We start from the raw sequence: 23,538 nt of genomic DNA, 5'->3' as shown, positions 1-23,538 counted from the left end.
CACACCTATTATAATCTTAGCTAAGATATGTGAGAATTGAGGTTCAAAGCTAGTCCAGGCCAAAAAAAATAAAATAAAATCCATAAATCTTCAATTAACCAGTAAAATGTCAGAAGTAGAGTTTTGGCTAAAGTTATAGAGAGCTAGCCATAAGTTAAAAAAAAAAAAAGCCAAGTGAGAGTGAGCATCCCTGAATTCAAGCCTCTGTACCAACACAAAGTAAAGGAAAAGAAAAACAAATAGGGAAAGGGAGGGAGAAAGGAAAGAGGATTGGAAGGAGAAGGAAAAACAAAAGGAAGGGAAATAAAATAAAGCACGCAAACAACAAACCCTAAGAACTTAATGGTAAAAGCTAGGAACTTGAGTGAAAAGGTGATCCCAACATTTTTTCTTAATTTAAGATTTGGTTTTAGCTTTATGCACAAACAGCCAAGCACTCTCAGTATCTACTTTGAAGCATGTACACACACACACACACACACACACACACACACACACACACACACACACTCCCCCCCCCCACACACACACCTTCAACAGAAGTCATTATGTGATGTGGAATGTGATAGTCTTACCATACTACATTTTATTTGACTACTATTCCACAGCTAACACTTTGGGTCTATACCATCACTACTGGTCAGGATAACGAAGTAGATCCCACTTGATCAGGTCAATCTATGTTTAAAAGCCCTCCAATATTTTTTTGTCTGTCTTGGGGTGGGGCTTGAATTCTGGACCTGAGCACTGTCCTTCAGCTCTTCAGCTCAAGGCTATGGCTCTATCACTTGAGCCACAGCACCACATCCCCTTCAATATCTTATATCATTAGGAACATCAGTGTATTACACAATAACTTACAATTGTAAATCCTTTATATCTCTACTTTATAGTGTTCCAACCATCCTGGTATTTTGTCCCTTAAACACTCTGGGCACACTACTAAGTCAAGGTCTTTACATATGATTTTCCTTTTGCTGAGAATATTCGTTTGTCAGATATCCAATGTCTTAATCTCACACTCCAATGTCACCTCTTGTGGTTGTTCAAATCCAACCTATCTAAAATTATAAACTTCTTTTTGATACCCCCCCCATCCAATTTATATTCTTCCTTCTTTCTTATCACTGGCTAACATATTTATCAACCACACATCTCAACAAAATGTAAGCTTGTTAGGTCTTATGGATGAGTAGTAAAGGGAAATAGGAAATGTTTATTTAATTTGGTGTCATTAAATTGTGGTCTAGTACTTTCTATAGTTCTTATTTTACGTATTTATTTAGTTTATGTTTGCTTCTTCCATTAGGATTCTTCCACCAGGAATTTTGGCTAGTTTGTTTGTAGCTTTATTTCCTAAGCTTAGGACAGTTCCTGATGTGTTTATCAAAAATGTAAAAACTATGAAGGATTAATAAGTAAAAAATAGGAATATAATCAAGGAAAATTAACTTTAAAATCTGGTCCTGACAAAACTGAGACAACTCCATTTACTTTTCGGGTGAAATAAATATTGGAAGAACTTTACCATGCACATTTTAAAAAACAGGTTTCTAGAAAAAGCTATCAATTAGGACAAATGAGAATTGCTATGGCTAGTCAAAGCCTAGCCAATTTCACTAATGACACATTTGAGAGGTTTTAAACAGGATGAAGTGGTTTGCCTTGATACAGTCTATTTTGTATTTAAATACTGTTTCCTCTGTCTAGATTGTAAGAAGCCTACAGCCAACCTATAGCAAACCTTTAGCCTACATGTCCTTGGGAACACTAACCAGATCCATGTAACCATAAATCACTGTGTCTGGTTTTATATATATATATATATACAGAATAACCTAGTAAGATATAGTTAAGACATCTTTTATGACTAACCATATTATATGAAATTGAAATTGACCTGAATACGAAGAGCAGCCTTCTCCCTTTGTTCTTGAATAGTCATAATGTTTTCTTTTTTTCCTTTCTTTAAAAAGGTCTGGTTATTGATGACAAAATTTTGTGTAGGTACTGTCGCAGCACAATGTGGCTTTGTAGAGAAATTGATCTTGCTGCGTGTGATGCAACCACGCCAGTGTGCCTGGATGATCACAGCTGCTGTACTACAGAACAGTAGGAAGAACATAGGTTTAGTATGTGTGAATATGCAATGGTAAGAAGGTCTACATTTTAATAAGAAACATATAAAACATTATTTAAAAATGAGCAATAATGTTTTTCCTTTTGCTTAGATACAGTCATAGAAGTAAAAACTGGTATGGGCAACTTCACATCTGAGGGAGGGAATGGGCGTGTAGTTTAGACAGGGATTTCAGTACAAAAGAGTTTTATTTCTTTCCAGAAGGGGACATTATGGTCAGTAGTTTTGCTTCACAGTGAAGATACTGGGTCCAGAAAGAAGAAAAGGGAGGGATGAGAAATGTGAACAATCAATGCAGAATTTGCAAAGAACAGTGAGATTTCTTGTCATTATAAGGAAACGGCCATAGGAAGAGAAAGACACTTCCTTTATCCTAAGAGAAAGGAAGCTAAGAATTCCTTACCAGATTCTCTTCCCTAAATCTCAGTATTCTAAGCCTAGGAGGAAATTCTATCATTTTCCTGGGCTTTTCACTTTCCTGGGCTATTACCTATTACAGGTACTTAACTCATCAATGCTGTAGTTCCCTAAATCCTTCCAAACCACACAACAATGACAGTAGGATTAGAATCAAAATGTACTTTGATTATAAGGGAGTTCACAGTGTGTTTGAAAATTTCACTCTTCCTAATTGCAATATTTTCCATTTCTATAAAGATTATACAGGTCTAGAATACTGAGGAATATTATCAAAGAACAGTTCACAGGTAATTGTTTTTCTTTAATTTCTCTTCAAATTCCTAAATTTGGCTTAGTAAAAAAATGGAAAAGGAATTCTGTTAACCCATAATTATAGAATGATTTTCAATCATTGTATAACTACCAAAATCAATAAAATATTCTCCTTCCTCATGCTGTTGTTTCAAAACAGCATTATGTGATAAAAGGTATGAGATATGACATTACCTTTCCCCCCATTCTAATATACTTACTGAAATTCATCACCATCATCAACTCTTAATTATTTGGGAAAAATTATAATTTAAAAATTTCCATAGCAGCCGGTGGCTCACGCCTGTAATCCTAGCTACTCAGGAGGCTGAGATCTGAGGTTCGTGGTTCAAAGCCAGCCCAGGAAGGAAAATCCATGAAACTCTTATCTCCAATAAACCACCAGAAAAACGGAAGTGGTGCTGAGGCTCAAGCCGTAAAGCACTCGCCTTGAGCTGGAAAAGCTGAGGGACAGTGCTCAGTTCAAGCCCTACCACCGACAGAAAAAAAAAAGTCCATAGCATGAAAAGGTAAACCATGCTTGGGAAATTTCTATACAAACTTCCAGTGAGTCTCACTGAATCACAGAACTGCCAGGTTCAGCAAATAAGTATACATTTTCATTCTTCTGTTGCTATTCCTTGGGTCTGTAGTGTACCACATATTGTCAGTTTTTCTTCCTTTAGTTTTTAATATCATTTGGCTATTTTATTGATCATTAAGCAAAACTTCTAAGTATTGTTCATATAAAATTTCAATGGGCAATCTTTGGACTATTTGCAATAAAGGAATCAGGTAAGTGAACAGTACAATATGAGTCAGAACATATTAATGCTATTTTTACATTAAAAATAAATTCAATTCTAGTATATTAAAAGTTAAAATAGCTACTTGAAAAGAAACATGGTTTACACTATTCCTAAAAAAGGAAGATGGAAAGTAGCAGTGACTTGGACTTATGTCCTTTTAGTACCAATCATTTTAGGGGAAAACTAAATTGCACAGCTTTTCTGTTCTTGCATGGAAAGTATGTTAAAAGAACAAAAGAATAAAGAATTGATAGACAAGAAAAAAACAATCTTTTTTTATTTCAATGAATAATTAAAGCCAGCCATTTTCTAAAGCTGTTTAATAGTTGTAAAGGGATGTATTAATTAATGTGATTTATTAATCACAGGGAATTCTACCATTTTACAGAGTTGTTGAGCCAAATAAAATTATAGCACTTTCAAATCTTTGCATATGTGCATATTAAATGTTTATTAGTTCAATATGCAAATAGTAAGCACAGGTCAAGGTATCTTTTAAAAAGAGAAAGAAAAATCTGACTATTTAGAGCATGATGTTTTTAAAATGTATATTCTACTTCTTGTTTAAAATAATTTTAATTACTTAGAAATTTAAAAGTAGAAAAACAATTTCACATTTACTCATTTTCAATTAAAGTAGACTAAGAATTAAATGTGAACAGGTTAAAATATAACAAAAGTATTCTGTACTGTGATTAATAACTGCACATATCATGAAAATATTTTCCAAGAACTTAATATGAAGTATAGTGATTTATATTACAAAGTCATTATTTGGTTATACTGACTGAAATCACATAACATCCATAAGGCAAAGTGATTTATGTCTCTTACATTTTTGAATCCTGCTCAGTGTTTTGATGATTACTCAGCAGGGAATTCTTCATTACTGTTTCCATAAGTGGGTTTTTTTTGGTGGAGATGCTGTCTATCTTGCTGTCTTCTCTCTTCTGGTCTATTATTCTTTGCCTATTTCTTCTTTCCGTATTTTCAACCAAGAAAGTGCAGCTTGAGGCTGAGTGGCTAGAATGAGTGTCAGTCAATTTCTTAGGAATGTCTGGTGCTTCTGCTTGGTGTTCTTTTGCATGAGACTGGGAGACAACATTTCCTAGGGCCCTGTCACTGTTTGGTAGGATGGGATGATATGGATGCGTTTCTGATTTGTCTCTCTTGGTCACATTTACATCTCCTTGTTCATGTCTACCTCTGAATTCATTACTTAGTGCCATCAACTTGTTAAAGGAAATATGGAGTTTTTCTGCAGTATCCCAAGTGAATATATCCCTGAACAAACACATGATAACAACATTTAATAATAAGAATTATATCCGCAAACATTACAACTTGTATAGATTATTATATGCCAGAGATGAACATTAAAAGTAACTGCTATATGTATGTGAGTTATTTGCAGCTATTTACTCAAAAATTGATCTAATTTTAAAATTGTAACTATTTGTTAAGTTTACTTATGTATCAGTCCAGACAAAATGTCTGGACATTTTAGGGTCATTTTTATTGAAGGTATTTTTGGCAGAAATAAGAAAAAAATCATGCTTTGATTAAAATAAACATCAGAAATTGTGGTGGCCTAAATTTGAAGACCGTACTTATAAAATAAGTATGCTTTCTACATTCGCATTTGCCACAGCAAATATTTGTACTGGACATTTAAACAACGACCTTATATTATGGGAAAGTTTTTATTACTATTTTTCTCTGGAAAAACAATCCATATTTCAAATATTTCAAGACATAAATGAGATTCTCTTGAACAACTGTTTAATCCCTATCTTTTAGATTCTAAGACAAGCAATTGGGTAGATGTTTATGTTTCCCATGAAACTCCCAGGTTCTTGATTACATTTTTATCTTGGTTTATTTCAATTTATCATAGTTTATTTCAAATTTTACTTATTTCAAGTATAACGATGTTGTTCAATGGTGAATGACTTGCCTAGCATGCGTGAGCCACTGGGTTTAATCCCTAGCACTGAAACTGTTATTAATGAATGAAACTTTACTTATTTCAACATTATATGTCTTAACTATATTAATATATAAACACAAACTGGCTTATTTCCTCTGAAGTAATACAATGATATTTAATCACAGTAAAAAAATGAAAGTGACAATGAGGTCCTGGAATGGAAAGAAAATTTTATAATTCCTAATTAAATTGTGATAGTAATTATTACTCAGCAGGTCTAATCGTTAAATCACACATCAAAATCTATATTTGAAGATAAAATATGCAAAAGATCCTTCTTACATAAAGACTTGTACATTAGTATGTACACATAAGGAAATATTAATTTAGATTTTCACAAAACAAATATAATTTGGTGGTCATTAAAAGTGAATATTATTTCTAGAATAATTTAAATTGTTTTTCTACAAGAAAATAATCTTCCATATGAATCAATTAAAAGGATTTAAACAAATTTACCTCATGTAGGATAAGTGTGTATGACAGTATAAACAATAATCAAAGCACATAATTTTGTCATTAACCTTAGAACTGAAGAAATACATATATACAGTTCTAATAGTTATAATATATAGTCATTCATTGTGAATACATAAAAATATAAATGATTTTTCTATTTTATTTGCATTTTCTAAGACAGTGCAGTTTTAAAGACTCAGTTATAAAACATCAGTTATTCATTCACTATAATAGATTCTGTATCAAGTTTTGGAGAAAAGAAAGATTTCTTTCTTCAGTATTAGATTATGACTACTTTCAGCTTCTGTCCTCTGGATATAGAGAAGCATTGTTTGCTTTTCTCTACAGTACACCCATAACACCATGTATAAACTCAATATTTGAGGAATAGTCACCTTAAAATGTAATAAATGTCATATTTGCTGTACTCCATTTTAATTTTTGATTGTTTTTTTTACCTTGCTTAGCTTTATGTTGATCTATGAATTCTCTGGAAATATACAATCTTAAGCACATAATTGTTGACTAAGTTTATGACATTATTTTATGTTCAAAGTACATGTTGATGTGTTCTAAAAGTAAAACTATGATGTGATGCTAGAAGACTTTTTTTTTCTTTTTTCCTTTTTGGCCAGTCATATTTGAATTCAGAGCATGGGCACTAACCCTGTGACTCCCTGTACTCAAGGGTAGGGCTCTAATACTTGAGCCACAGCACCACTTCAGGCTTTTTTTTTTTTCCTGCGTAGTTTATTGGAGTTTAGTCTCATGGACTTTGCCGCCTGGGCTGGCTTCAAACTGTGATCCTCAGATCTTAGCCTCCTGAGTAGTTAGAATTACAACACTCTGTGCCAAAAATTTTTTAAAGATGGAATATCCTCTCAAACACACCATCTTTCATCAAAACTAGTATGGTTGTGATAATCAGATTTCTCTAAATTATGCATATCCATTACATTATTTTATATATAACAGGAATAACCTAATAATTATACCAATTTCCAGTGGCACAGTTTTCAGACAGTGAGGTGAGTTCTTGAATCTGGTGCTGACAAAGATCCAGGAAACATACTGATTCCAGCTGGTGGTGTTCTGCACTGTGGGTTTCTGAACAAGAGGTCAGCGTATCACCATTGAGGATGCTTAGAGTGGGTAATATTTTAAGTAGGGTTTGTCTAGTGGAAACACACAAAGCAAAACTTGATTAGACAATATTTGATTGGAAGATTTTAAATAAATCTCCCTAAAATTTAGCTTTCTTCTTGGATGAAAATTATAAAATACTAATAAAATATACTAAAGAAGAATATGAATGGACAGAACCACCATGTTCATGGATAGGAAGACAGCATTGTTGCCAGGCCAGCTCTTCACAATTTAATTTGCTCAAATTAGAATCCCAGTACAGCATCTTATATATATTCTCAAATTGATTCTAAAGTTTAGAGAGAGAGACAGAAGACCCAGAAAAGCTAACACAATATTTTAGGAGCACAAATTGAGAGAATTGACACTGTCTGGTTTCAAGACTGACTATGAAACTGTAGCAATCATGGTAAAAAAAAAATCCAGAATAGATCAGGGACAAAGAATAGAAAAGAAGAGATAAATATATCTGCCTAACCATTGATTAAATACTGGCAGGAAAGGGAACAAAGATAATTCTTTTAGCAAATGATGTTAAAATGATTGAATCTACAGTAAAAAAAAAAATAACATAAGCATTGACAAACCTTAGATAATTCACAAAACATTAACTCGGAGTAGACCATAGGCCAGGCTTTGGTTACTCACTCTCATAATCATAGCTAATCAGCAGGCTGTGAAATGAGGATCAAGGTTCAGAACCAGCCCACACACAGGAAAGGGAAAGCCCACGCGACTCTCCTCCAATAAAATACCAAAGAAATAAAAATGGAGCTGTGGTTCAGGTTGCATAATGCCAGCCTTGAACCAAAACACTGAGAGAGAGTTCAGGTCCTGATTTCAACCCCCGGACTGGCACTCACCCAAAAGGAAAAAAAAGTTTATAGATCCAAATGTAATATACAAAAGTATAAAACTTCTAGGAGATATGATAATGTTATTGCAAATGGTACTACATAATCACTCACATAGAAATTGACACCAGATTAACAATAGAAAAACTTTTTTTTGACATGGCTACTGATAAAGGTATCATTAAGTAATATATTTTATTTGTAGAGAATACTTATGAAAGGGTTAAAAAGATGTGGATTTTTATATTGGAAATATTTTGTGTCATTCATAACCTTCACAAACAAAACTTCCCAGTTTATTTTCAGCAAGGTTATTTTAAATGTACTTGGATATAAATATGTGCTTGGCTCTTCAAGACTGTAGCAATATGTTGAAATTTGTAATTTCACAGATTGGATTTGCTGATTTATTTTAAACATTTTTCCAATTCCTTTTTGTTTAAGGAACAGTCTTCAAAACCCAAATACGAGAACATTAAGTTTTGCTAAAGTTCTGATTTACTAGAGTTTCTGATGAACATGTTATAAAGTGCTGTTACAAGTTGATTAATGTTGGGAATGAAGTATAAGAATACTGTGAGATCTCAAGATTAGTTTTTCCAGCTGGGCTCCTCCTAGACATGGGCTGAATCAATATTTCATTTAGTAAAAACTTCCTCGTGCATATTCTGTCACTTAAGAAACTCTATTTATCATTAATGAGTGAAGGGAATTCCCATGGGAGATTTCAAACTGAATCTGAGGATTATACTTTAAAAAGAGATTTTTTTTTAGTACATCAGTTTTGTTGGTGTTATCACTGGCTAGACATGAAAGTAAGAAGCCAACTGGGAAAACCTATAACTAATCCTTTGGTTGGCATCAGGGGTAATGTAAAGTTCATTGAAACAAATAGCTTAAAGCTTGAGTTGGTCCTTTCATTAACAAATCCATATTTTAAGTTTTTCTATATTTAAATCTTTAGGAAACATGTATCTCTTCTTCAGGAGAACGAAACATAGCTTAGATAAACTGATCTAAGTAAAAACTGACAAGTATGATTTCCAAGTTGGGATTATTCTAGGCTGGCAATGTTCATGTAAACACAGTAATTTTAATACCAAGTTAATTGTATACATAGCCTACTCATAGAATTGTTATTAATTTTCTTTCATGATTGATGATTTCCCATTAAATATTTTTTAAATTATAAAGTATATATACTTATTAAGGGAAGTAAGTGGGGATATTCATATTTATACAGTTTAGAAAAAGTAAATCCTGGCTCATGATTATCAGAGTAGATGCCCAGGAGTGGTATATCTGGGTTGTAGGGAAAGCCTATGTTTAGTTTTTTTTGAGGAACCTCCAGACTGCTGTTCGGAGTAGTCACAGGTGAAAGTGAACTATACGACTTATGGATGGAGATAGAGAGGCACTGGGAGAGAATGTAAGAAGACACTGTATGAAAGGAAATGCACTCATTACCAGACTCCTGTAAATGTAACCTCTCTGTTCATCACCTCTATAATAACAATAAAGTAAATAATAAAAAAATAATATATTTTCTGATGTACATATTTTACTAAAATAAGTTAATGCACCATAAAGACAAATGATTTTTTTAATCCAAAAAGTATCTGGGTCCATGGGATTGTTTCTAGTTATATGCCAGTTGTCTAGTTGTGTAATGGAAAGTTACACCTTTGTCAGGAAAAAAGTGTGTCCTATTTGACCAACATAAGCTATAAAATCATATCCTCCTAAAGACTTCAGGAGCATGTAGTGGATGAGGTGGCTCTCCTCCTAGCAACCAGGAATTAAGATAGAAAGAGAAAGCAACAATTTAAATTTTATAAACATGGCATGGTCCTAAGATCTTACTCCTATTAATTAGGTTTCCAACTCCCAAGTTCCCATCACCAGCCAAAAACTCGTAAACTTATAAACCCATCAACGGACTAATCCACTTTGATGTCAGAGACCCTCACAGTCCAGTGACTTGCCTCTCTGAACATTGCTGTACTGGCAACCAAGCCATCCACACAGGAGCCTCTGGGGGCCAATTCTGATGCAAACCATAACAGATGATCTATCAACAATTATCCATCCCAGAGTTGCATTACCAGCACTATCACTTGCCAAGTGGTGCCTTTAAACACATAAAAATGCTCTTCTTTTAGTATTAACTCTGAGATCTGGTACGTAATTTAAAGTCCCCGTTAGTAATTTAAGTGACAATGTAAGAGAAGCACAGAGTTGTGACATTGATGCAACTGGATGGAGACTTTGACTGCTTCTATTACAGATCATAAGGAAGATGTCTAGAAATACATTCAAGACACCATTTCACAATGGACAAAAAGCTTAAATTCCTGATCCCTTATAATTTGGAATTAATTACACACTGCTATGTCATTTAGTAATTGATTCTAGAGTTCAGGTTCTCAGAACACTTAGAAAATCTGTGAAGTACCATGTGATTGGGGAGGGGAAGGGCAAAAAACAAAATGTTTAAATAGGGATACAGGTTGACCCATTGTACAAAACACTGTTGAATAACGAACTTTACAATTTAAGGTGGGAGTATAGTTATGGAAGTGGGAGGGAAGGGATGGTAGGGGAAAAACAAAGGAGGAGGCAACAATGCTTGATAAGAAATGTACTCATTACCATGCACATGTAACTGTAACCCCTCTGTACAGTATTTTCACAATAAAAACTTCCTAAAAAAGACTTTATTTTTGGAATTCCTGACACTGATGATTATTGAGAATGGGCATTAAAACTATTAACTTATAAGAATTAACATTTATTATCACTAAAGTAAAACTGGATAAATTTGATAGGAAAGTGGAGAGAAACATGAATATTTGAAATATTGGACACTATAATTTAATTAACTGTTATAATTTACTTCATCACAAACAGGTTTTTATATCTGTTACAGAGTAGGTATTTCCATTGGCACTATGCAATCATTTGCAAAACAGATGCCCAAATTTATTACCAATATATTACAAATATAATTTTCACATACCCACATATCTGAAATTAATAAGTTAAACTATGCTTTTTGTAAAAATTTAAGGCTATGAGTAAAATATCTCAAACATGCTTTAGTGAAATAATAGCACACACATGTGAGATTGAAAATTCTAAATTGGACATAGACAAATCATTTTGGTATGTTAGGATAAAAATAGGCAAATTAGTACTGACCAAAGAATTTATAAGAGAAAATTATCTAAGACCAGTATAAAGCTACTGATTGCACAACGATTACAAGAACGGATGTAAGGAATGACTTTTCACAAGCTAACGCTGAAAGGACACACACAAACTGACCTCTGGGAAACAATTCAGAAAATAGGCATCAAAGCAAAGGGGCTAACCTAGTAATGGTCTGAAGGTCTCATTGAGATTGTCCTCACATAACCTAAGAGCAAGCACTGAATACATTTCACTAGGTAACTTAGCTATTGAACACCAAACATAAAATCAACCCTGAAAGAATATTACAAACTTAAGCACTGACAGTGAAGATTTATGTTGTCATTAAAAATTGAGCAGATGTGCAAAAAGAAAAAAAAGCCATTGAACCACAAGTGAGGAAAAACTAAAAAAATAATTGACTGGTAAATGAGAGGAATGATGTAAATAACTGAAAAGAAAGTTAGAATATCTTTACTTATTTATTTATTTACTATTTAGAAAGATTTGAGGAGAAAATAATATTACTTAGAATTTATAAATATATATGCATGCATATATGTATATATATATACATATATATGTGTATATATATATATATATATACTTAAAACATTTGAAAAAATGAAGAAATACTTTGGATAAGAAATTGTAAGTGCCTGATGCTAGTGGCTTATACTTGCCATTCAAGCTAGTAAGCAGGCTGACACCTAAGGATTGCAAACCCAAGCACACATATCTGAGAGAATCCATCTCCTATTAATCAGAAAAAAAAATCTAGAACTTGAGACATAGAACTATTATAGAGTTACAGTCATGACCAAAAAACACACATTAAAAAAATAATACTTGAAGACACAGTAACTGAATCTAATAAAGTGAAGCACACAAAAAAACAAGAAAAGTAAGTTGAAGAATACAAGAACAATGTTTGCTGAGAATATATCAAGCAGTTTAATATTTCAATAGAGATTCAAACAATAAACATATATTCAAAAATATCTGGATATATAATGGTCAAAACTTTACAAATTTCATGTACACTATAACTCTACATTTCCACGAAATTCAGAAAATTTTAAGTAGAGAAAACCTAAATAAAAACATGTGATAATAAAAATTACTAAATATCATTGCTGAAGAGAACTTAAAAACCATCCAGAGAAAGAGAAACAAACACCAGAATATTATCAGATGCCTTAGCAGAAACAAGATCTAATGATCATAATTAGAAAGTGGTGAGATGTTTCAAGTTACTAAGGGAAGCAACTGTTTGCAAAGGGCATTTTTAAGCTAACAAAAAGATTTACTATCTTAATGGTAATAGTTTTCATATTCATACTCATGAACAAAACATAAAATGCACTTACTATATAAATTGTAATAAAATGGCTGGTTATTTTTATTATTATTATTTTATTTTTTGTTAGTCATGGGGCCTGAACTCTGGGCCTGGGCACTGTCACTCAGCTCTTCAGCTCAAGGCTAGTGCCCTACTACTTGAGTTACAGCTCAAGTACTACTTCTGGCTTTTTGAACCCAGGGCCTCAAGCATGGGAGGCAAGCATTCTACCACTGAGCCACCTTCCCAGCCCATGGCTGGTAATTGTTAAAAGATATTGGCTAGGTTAATGAATACTTAATATATTATCAGTTTTCATTTTTAATTGAAAGTTGATAATTATATGGATCCATGGGGCATGTTGTAATATTTTGACATATATGTACAAAGTGTAATGATCAAACCAAAATAACTAACATGTCTATCAACTCAAACATTTCCCATTCCTTTGTGTCGAAACACTTGAGACCCATTCTTCTAGATATTTTGAACATCCTGCTCAGCTTCATCTTTTAAGAAAAGTTTAAAGCAATAGATTTGGTTATTATCCTGATTTCATCAGTATTTCCTGTGTTCTTAAATCTAAATGCATATTTCATAGGTTTGTAAAGCTACATGTCAATTAAAATATGACAGAATACATAGCCAAAAATATTTTACATTCCAAGCCATAGGGACTCAAGAGAGTAGTTCTCAACAAATTTTTTTTCTTTAATTCAAGGTATTATCAATAAATTTTAGTGTTTTGGATCACCATTATATTTTCAAATTTCTGTTAGTTCATAGGCATGTAGAAAAATTATATCAGGCTAAATTAGCTATTTTTGCAAAATTTTATAATGATAATTTAACTTATTTTTAAATTTAACTTTTCTTTTAGTTGTACCATTTTTAATTCTTTTTTTTTAATTTTGAAAATACCATGCAGAGGGGTTATAATTACATGGGCAAGATAATGAGTGCATTTCTTTTTTTAAAAAATTTTTTAATTTTTTAATTTTTTATTTTTTATTGTGAAAATACCATAAAGAGGGGTTGCAATTACATGGGCAAGATAAGGAGTACATTTCTTATCAAGCATTGTTTCCTCCTCCTTTGTTTCCCCTTCCCATCCCTTCCCATAACCCCCACCCCTGCCTCCCCTACCCGATCCTCCCCACCTCCACTAAAGTTGTAAAGTTCAATGTAACGACTTGTACATCTCATTGTTGCAATGGGTCCATCTGTATCCCTATTTAAACGATTTGGTTTTTTTCCTTCGCCTCCACAAATTAAAACAACATCAAATATAGTGAAAGCAGGGGTTATACCGTGAGGGAGGGACATACAAAGCGACAAAGAAATCATCTTATAAATGTGTTAGAAACAATTGCATGAAAGAAAAAAAAAAACATTTCCCTAGCATCAACTTACTGACCTTTTCTGCTTGACTCAGACATACACTGGTTATTGCAAATAAGGGAAACCATGGAACCTATGTTTCTTTGTACCTGGCTTACTTCACTTAATATAAATTTTTTTCCAACTCTTTCCATTTCCTAACAAATGGGGCAATGTCATTCTTTCTGATGGAGGCATAGAATTCCATTGTGTATATATACCACATTTTTTTGATCCATTCATCTACTGCGGGGCATCTGGATATTGCCCAATAAATAAATGGGCTAAAGACTTAAAGAGAAACTTCTCTGAAGAGGAAAGAAGGATGGCCAATAGACACATGAAGAAATGCTCAACTTCTCTAGCCATAAAAGAAATGCAAATCAAAACAACATTGAGATACCACCTCACCCCAGTTAGAATGGCTATAATCAAGAACTCTAATAACAACAGATGCTGGAGGAGATGTGGACAGATGAGTACATTTCTTATCAAGCATTGTTGCCTCCTCCTTTGTTTCCCCTTGCTATCCCTTCCCATCTTCCATCCTCCCCGCCTCGTCCGCCAAAGCTGTAAAGTTTCTTTTTCGAAATAACGTTTTGTACATCTCATTGTTTCTTGACTATTTCCAATTTTTATAAGAAAAGATGACCAGTAGTGAGAAATGCTTCATTACCTCCAGTTTATTTCTTGAAGGAGTGGGTTTCCAGTCAGAGAGAGTTCACAGAGAGAATAGCACTCATTAAACCATTTTTTCACACTTGTAAGGTCTATAGGAAATCAACAAAATCATTATGAAAGGTATCACAGGTAAATATTATGAATTAATTACCATTTGTTCATTCATTAGCTATTAAAGTGAAGTGATTTTTTTTTGCAGAATATTCTATGCTTTTGGAAGCAGACTTTCTGAGATTTGACGACAGACTGCTGTCAGACATGTTTCTAACATTTGCCAGCTGTGGGAATTTAGGAAAGCCTGATGTATAGTCTAGGTTCAAAGCTATTTCATACAGGAAGAATTAAGATTTTAAGCACAAAAAATTAAGTGATATTTAAAGTAATGTGTTAGTGTGGAAAATTGAATATATATGCACATACGATTAATACACCAGTTACAAATACACGTTTGGTGGCTTACATAAAAATAGTTAATAAGGCTAAGCATGACACCTTTGGCATTTATTATAGGTGGTGGCTCATACATGTATCTTAGTTACTTAGGAAGCTGAGATCTGAGGATAGCAGTTTGAAGCCAGCCTGGGCAGGAATGTCCATGAGACTCAATTTCAATTAACCATCAAAAAAGCCCTCAAGTGGTAGAGCACAAGCCTTGAGCACAAAAATCTCAAGGACAGCACCCCACTCCTTGAGTTCAAGACCCAGGCCTGGTACTGAAAAAAACAACCAAACAAAAGTTATTAAATGTAGCCTAGAATACCCTACTGAATGCTTTCTTACAGAAAATTTCCATAACACTAACTACAAATATATAAATCATTATTTATAAGTATCATTAAATACATATATTCTAAACAACTCCTTATCATATTTGGAACAGAAACAAGAATCTATTATTTTTAAAAATCTAAATATTATTTTAACTTACCAGACAGACAATTGTTGCTAACATCTAGCTTTTCCAAAGAAACAAAATGAAAAAGTGGTACAATTTTTGTTAAACTGAAAAGAAAAACAAGAAAATTAAACATTTTAAGTGGGCCTATTCTTAACATTATTCATATACCTATGAAACAATTCATTTGTACAACACAATTGCATATTTATGTAAATTGTATGTGATTACATATAATTTAATTGTACAATACAATAGAACATTTACTAACAGTACTTATTAAAATATAGTCTTTTAAGAGTGTAAGTAATCCAATTATGGAAGATTTCTGTTCATTTTTAAAAAGAAATTACCATGGAATATTTCCATAATGGGAGATTTTAATTCATTTTAAAGAGAAATGACCATGAAATTTCCAATTTTAGTCACAAATGCCATTCACTTTGATGTGTATTTGCTACTCAGTTTTAGTATTTCTTTGTTTTGTAATTGTTACAGTTATACAGAATTTACATTTGTTATTGTTTTCCTTCTTGGCTCAAACATGATTTAAACTTAAGGTACAGAAAATCAGTTTGTAACTGGATACCTGAATAGTTTCATTGATTTTGACTTTTAATTGAATCACTTCTTTGATTACTAGACTGAAAGTATTATAAATAATTTAAGTATACAAAATTATATTGGACTAAATTCTAAATTAGAAATTTGCCTCATACTTTATAAATCTAAGGAAGAGATTATTATAAAATGATTTATATCAATGATGCAGATTTCAATTTGGCAGAGATGCACTGATATTTAAAATAATCTCAATAATGTATGTTAAAATTCAAAGAATAGTTTCCTCTACTTTTAGTACTCATCCTTTCTTTTCTTTTTTGTCTGTTGTGGGGCTTGAACTCAGGGCCTGCAAGCCTCTTTGTGCTCTCCTCTATTTTTAGAACTTAAAAAAAGTCACTTTCTCAGTTAGAATTGTCATTAACAATCCATATTCAAGCAAGAAACATAAATGGTATAGAAAATGTTCAAATCATCAGAAAAAAAAGATCATAAGGAAAACTTCACTTTAGCCTGATTCACATTTTCAATGAGGTAAGTATATACTTATTCTTCAACCTGATTATTGCTACTTTGAAATTAAAATTAAATCAATTTATGTGAATCTTTAAACATGACAAAACACTCTTGTGCAAGAGAACTTAAAAGTCTTTTAAATTAATTTAGCCTCACAATGGGGGAATACTATAATAATTCAAATGGTTATTCTAATGTAGTCTTTCTGGTGGAAAAAATACAATTGTTTAAATTCCCCTTCTATATGTCTTTTTTCTCCATTTGTTCTTGCAGGTTTATCTTTTTATTTCTGTGAACTCTGTCATTGTTTATGTTATTGTTTGGAGGTTTTAGGTTGTTATTTAGAAAAACTATTATTATTCCAATGCCAGAATTCACACAGCAACCTGGTGGTTGAAAACCTCCTGGGATTTGAATGCCTCTGACTACTGAGCACAAGAATAACCCTGTACTGACCTTGACCCTCTCCTGTTCATCCCTGTTCTACATTAGCAGAGGGAAAGAAAATACTACTGAGAAAAAAAACAGACTAAATAGTGAGGTCGAAAGAAACTATGTCCTCAATCCCAAAAACAATGGTAGTTTTATTTTTTCTAATTTTGTTTGATTTTTATTATTTTATTTTATCTTTAAAATTTATTTTTAAATAAATTATAATAAAGCATCTTGATCAATGTCACCCCTTTAAATATTCTCACCCATCTCTCCCTTACTCATTCTTTTCCCTCACTCTTCTTAATTTTGTAGGAAATAAACTGAATTCTTGACTGCTAGTTTTCATATTGAAAATGTTCAATACTACTTTCCAACAGTTTCCATGAAGAAAGTCCAAACTACTAAAAGAAAATATGAGAAAATATTGGATATATATAATAGTAAAATTTACTGAAATAGCACCTGGACATGGAAGGTAAGAATGGAAAAGAAAAGAGAGGAAGAGAAGGAGAGGAAAAAAGAAAGGAGAAAAGCAAAAATGAGTAGGAATGAAATTAAAATCTTGTAGATTCATAATTATTGGATTTAGTTTTATTTTTTAATATTTTTCTGGGTGTTCTGGATTATTATTGTAAGCAATACATTTAAATTGTCAAGTGAAAATATAAGGTTCTTATTAATAAGAAAATTTTTATTTGTGTTGTAATACATTGTATATATGCTGTACCTAAATCTCTATTCTACTATACCTAAATCTCTACTCTACTAATGTAATTATTTTGAAAGACTAATGTTTAATGACATGTTAAATCCTTAAGAATAATGACTTATTATTTCAAACTAGTTCATGTTTTAAAGAATTCATAATCTAGTGATATTATTTGAAAGCATCAGAAGAAAATAAGATTTAGAATGTTTTAAAATCAATAAATATTCCTTTTGCAACGATTGACTGACAAAAGAAATACATTATAACAAAGTTAACTTTGTAATGTTGAAATATTATCTCTTTAGATAAAATCATTGTTTTTTTTCCTTTTTTGAAATTTTAATTAAGAAAGCTGGTTATTCACCTTTATGATTATTCATTTAGGATGGTAGAAATTTAATCAAGGAATCCTTTTATTTATTTATTTTTTGTTTCCTCAAACCTCTACAACTTCGCCTTTTACTGGCATTCTGAGTATATTTTTTTCAAAGAAAATTCAAACCAGAAATACAAAGGACATTAGTGAAAACCTAATACCATTTGACCTTGTCACATTAGCCTTGGGCATTGAAAAGATATAAATTTCAAAGACGACAAAAAGCAAAAGATTTGTACAATGAGCAGTAACAGTTTCCATTTTCTGCTCCTACTTGAGTCTCACTGGTAGTGGAAGAGCTTATGAAGCCAGAGAGTTTTCTAGTTAGAACTCTGCTAGGTCAAACCTAAAATAGTCACAAGTTCTAATGAAAATTTAAAACAGAAGACAGCATGAAACAAATATGTCAAGCAGTATTCATTCTATATGTCATTCTATATGCCTTCAGTTTGTTGGGAAAATCATATGCATATAATTCTTGCTTGTTATGAAAATATTTATCAAAAATTAAAAGAAAAATATATAGTCTAAAAGCCATATCAACCACAAATCCAAATATCCATGTATGTATGGATGGATGGATATTAATAAGTATATAACTATATTAATTTTAGCTTTGTAAAATATATTCACTTTCTTTGTTAATTTGGTTCGCTGTTAGAATTTTTAAAGATGGGGGAAATAAAGCATAGATAGTAAGAAAAACGTTTGATTAACATCAGTTCACTGATAATTCATTGTTTCTAAATTCAAAACCATATTTGCTGCCTTTGAGTTTTATCACTGTCTTGAAAATGTCAACATGCATAGTACACTATGTAAGATGCATCATTTCTACAGTTAGCAGTAAATAAAGGTTCTTGAGGAAAATCCCAGTCAGAAGATTACTTTCATTCTAGGATACCTGGGAATATCAGCACTACCCTATTGTTCCATTCCACACATCACTATTTATTGGTGCCAGTAGACCATTTCCCTGAGAAACAGTGGAAGGTTACATGGGAAAGAGCTTTGGAGAGATTCAGAAACAATATAGTCAAAAATATTCAAACAATATATTCAAACAATATATTCAAAATTTTAAAGCACTATGTATCACATAATACGCTTTATTCTCAGTTCTTAAGAGATTAAAGATCAATCTTTTAAGCCTATCCATATAAAGTGTATATAAAGTCAGATACCCTTACCATTATATCCCTCCAAAATAGAAAACCACATCTCAGTACTCAAATATTATAAACAAGCAAAATAACAGATAGAAATAATTCGAGTAATTATTCCAATTACCACAATTAATTCTAAAAACGATAATGCTTTAGTTTAAGTAAATACCTTTATATTATCAGATTGAAATACATGTATGCATCATAAGAGAACAAATGGGCCAAAGTTTATCACCTACTACTAATTAAATTTTTAGAAACAAAATATCTCTTTAATGATTTAAATTATCAAAGAAATCACAAGCATTGTTATTTTAAAGAGTCTTCATTTCAGTATTTTCTAATCTCCTTAAATATTTTTGCAATTGCTAATGTGTTTTGAGATCACTTGTATAAGTGATTAAAGATCATTTTTATAAGTGATTAACTATACAGGTACCAACAATAGCTGAGTGTTTCAATTTGAAATTGTACTTTTTATCTGAAAAGTGGCATGAAAAGATCCAGTAATGATGGATGACTTAAATTATTTTCACAGTGTCACTCATCTAGCTATCTTTAAACCTGAACAATGTCCTTTTAAACTCAAATAAAATTCCATATTTTAGATATGATTAAAACAACCTGAATGTAGGTTCAGTTTTAAACTGTCAAAGTTAAATCACTTCGTACCTAAATGCTCAAAATATGAACACTATTGTGATACAGATTAACACAATTTTACACATTTTTGTAGAATTGTATTATCTATATGTTGTGCATATACAAGATATTATATATTTAATTAGGCTGCTCTTAACTCATTTTTAAAGTAATCATTATATACCTCAATGAAATAATTTCTTGTTAAAGTAGTTCTTTTATCCCACTCCATGTGCCTTTAATGAACTAATTAATCATATTAGTGGATAAGTCTCAGTGAAGTATTAAGCAGAGAAGTACATGCGTTGTGCTCCTGTTTTGGTTTTAGACATTCTCTGCAAAGATCCAGATGTTGGTGGTCTCAAATGGATCATCTGAAGGAGGTACCCATTTCGACTGAACGTTAAGGTATTTTTAAATGTTACTTTATATCCTAGGGGAAATCAAATTTAAATCCATCTTATCAGTTACAAAAAGAACATGCAAGTTGAGAGCAGATTAAAACTTCTTTCATGGCTTAATAAGTACCATTTGAGAGAAATGAGACATCCTTCTGAATTAAATTAAATCCCTTGTTTATTTTCCAAGGACTGTATTCTTTATAAACATAAACAAACCTGCCCTGAAACATTTCAACACACATGCATCATTAAGAAGAAACATAATGAGGAACATAAAATAACTAAAATTTACTAATATTCTAGGCTACCAGTCTTTGAGGTCTTTACTAAGTTATGTAGTTTACTATCATTTTAAGTAATCATTGCTCAGATTTATCACCTAAGGAAAAATACATTTTCACCTGTTTTGAGAAAGAGTGAGATTTTGAAGTAAAGGCAGCCAATAAGAAGAAAATGCTTCCACAGTTGAAATGCTGTTATCATCCAGGTGAAGTTCTCGTAGTAGAACATGATTCATCAGGGATGGAAGCTGGGTTTAAATATAGCATATTACTTTTTATCAATAAAATTTACAAGTAAGAAAATCTACTAAAATTTACCACAAATAGATTCTTCTAAAATTCAAGTATTAAATCAATGTATGAGACTTTCTAATTTCATAATTTTTTTGGTCGGTCATGGGGCTTGAACTCTGGGCCTGAGTGCTGTCCCTCAGCTCTTCAGCTCAAGGCTAGCGCTCTACTACTTGAGCTACAGTGCCACTTCCATAATTTCATAATTTTTAACATACTGCATAGACATTATTTCATGACACAACGTAATACTATTACAGAATAGGTAAATTTGCTCCTAAATCACAATTATTATTATACTTTAGGATTATAAGAAAATGGTAAAATAAATTTATAAAATATGAATGCATACAATGTATAAATATAATTGTTCAACATTTTGCTATTAGTTGGACAAGAGGAAGTTTCCTTGTGACATTTCCATACATGCAAATAATGTTACTCTGATCACTCACTTCATCTATCCCTCCCTCTTCCTTAATCCCACTTCTAAAATAATTTCCATATATGCAAACAAAGTACAATTATATTTCATCCTCAATCTCCCTTTGGTTTGCCCTCTACCCTCTACTGATGTTACACTTTCTTGTCATTTACTTATTTAAAAATGTAACTTAATTGAACCAAGTGATTTCTTCATGACAAAGAATGAAGGGCGACTAGTGAATAATTTCAACATACATTGCAACTGTGTATAAAGACAGCGTAAGGAATCCGGATGAAAGCAGTGGATCCATAGAGGGTTAGGGACGGGCTTTTTTCTGAATAAAATATCATAGATTAGCATTTTGTTGTTGCTTATGGGGCTTGAACACTGGACGTGGGCGCTGTCCCTCAGCTCTTCAGCTCAAGGCAAGTGCTCTACCACTTGAGCCACAGCGCCACTTCTGGTTTTCTGGTGGTTTGTTGGAGATAAGAGTTTCACAGACTTTCCTGGCTGGCTTTGAACCACAATCCTCAGACCTCAGCCTCCTGAGTAGCTAGGATTGCAGGCCTGAGCCACCAGCACCCAGCTCATTTCTTAAATAGAATTAGGGAAGAGATTAAGTTAAATTGAGTATCAAAGCAGATTAGTTAAAAAAAAAAAAACAAAGAAAATGCAACATTAATCGTGGAAATCGATTTAAAGGAATTACCTCACTTAGATAATTTCCCTGTAACTTCAATATCTGGAGCAATCCACAATTTTCAATGCCTTCAACATTGGTAAGATGATTATATGAACAATCCAAGTGTATGATGGTTGGTGTGTCACAAAGGCCTTTGGTACTTATTAGCTGATTGTGGTCCACAATTAGTCGTTGAAGATTTTTCAAAGATTCTAAACCACCTGAAGAAAAATAAATCTAAATTTATATATACATTCTTCTTAACTGTGTTATAACTAATATATGCTAATAATACATTCTATCATATTATTTTGCTGTTGTTTGAGAGAGGGTCTCACTATGTAGCCTACACTTGCTTTGAACTTACAATCTTTTCACATGAGTGCTGGGAATACAGTATGTGAGACCCCACATCTCACCTGAGATGTATATTTTTAAATGACAAAAATGTAATCAAACTCTCTAAGACATTTTGGGGGTACTGAATATTTTATATAATGGCACAAGAGGGGATCTCTTCTGACAGGAAGTCAGTGATTCTATACTGACATAGAATTTTCCACTAACTTGGAGCAATAAATACATTAGTGACACTCTTCAAGAGTCAACCAGAAAAGAAACAAGAATCTAAAGATAGGTTATGTGGATAAGAAAAATAATGATTTTTGTCAGCAAAAGCTTGGTAATATAGTACACAAAGCACCAGAACCATTTGGAGAGGAAGAGAAGAGGAAGAAGAAGAAGAATTCTGTGAAGAACGAAGGCATCTCTGGGAGGACATAGAAAATAATGTGTAGGTTTAAAATCTGAAAACTGATTTTATTCATATGATGCACAATGTAGACATCATTGTTTGTGCAAGTGATATTGTAGCAGATGTAGGTTTATTTGACTGATTGATTGCTAGAGGCATTAATGAAGTAATCCAGATAAAAACCATAGTACAGAGGAAGTGGAAAAAAGATGGGTAGCCGCCACTTAATTAACTCAAACATGCTGTCTCCCTGCTGGTCCTAAGATATGACAGACACGCCTGACAAGATATTCATTCACATATATATATATATATGCATTTATATATTTTTAAAATAAATTACACTTAGAAAAGGAGAGAAAAGGAGGTATAGCTCTTGGATTTGACAATGAAATTTATGAAGCTTAGAATTATGGTAAAAAAAGCCGGGCGCTAGTGGCTCACGCTTGTAATCCTAGCTACTCAAGAGGCTGAGATCTGAGGATCATGGTTCAAAGCCAGCCGGGGCAGGAAAGACTCTGAGACTCCTATGTCCAATAAACCACGAGAAAACCGGAAGTGGCGCTGTAGCTCAAGTGGTAGAGCGCTTGCCTTGAGCTGAAGAGCTGAGGGACAGCGCCCAGGCCCAGAGTTCAAGCCCCACGACCGACCAAAAAAAAAAAAAAAAAGAAAAGAAAAGGCCAATCTGGTTTCTAAAT

At 32.4% G+C, this 23,538-nt stretch overlaps 1 protein-coding gene across 5 annotated transcripts in view; it reads right to left on the bottom strand.

Annotated features, from left to right (window-relative positions):
• Window positions 1-23,538, bottom strand: part of Lrriq1 (leucine rich repeats and IQ motif containing 1) — a 149,605-nt gene that overhangs the window by 99,383 nt on the left and 26,684 nt on the right. For all 5 annotated transcript variants that reach the window (XM_069989392.1, XM_069989370.1, XM_069989399.1 and 2 more), the window contains exons 11-17: window positions 22,114-22,307; window positions 20,807-20,934; window positions 15,633-15,706; window positions 14,700-14,793; window positions 7,105-7,284; window positions 4,495-4,944; window positions 1,901-2,102 (exon numbers count right to left, since the gene is read on the bottom strand). In XM_069989392.1, coding sequence (XP_069845493.1) covers window positions 1,901-2,102; window positions 4,495-4,944; window positions 7,105-7,284; window positions 14,700-14,793; window positions 15,633-15,706; window positions 20,807-20,934; window positions 22,114-22,307 — 1,322 coding nt within the window. The remainder of the gene's footprint in view (window positions 1-1,900; window positions 2,103-4,494; window positions 4,945-7,104; window positions 7,285-14,699; window positions 14,794-15,632; window positions 15,707-20,806; window positions 20,935-22,113; window positions 22,308-23,538) is intronic.

Source organism: Dipodomys merriami, unplaced genomic scaffold (assembly GCF_024711535.1).
Source record: "Dipodomys merriami isolate MVZ:Mamm:240054 unplaced genomic scaffold, mDipMer1.0.p SCAF_10, whole genome shotgun sequence".
NCBI classification, from domain to species: domain Eukaryota; kingdom Metazoa; phylum Chordata; class Mammalia; order Rodentia; family Heteromyidae; genus Dipodomys; species Dipodomys merriami.
This window is presented reverse-complemented; position numbering and strand designations above follow the sequence as displayed.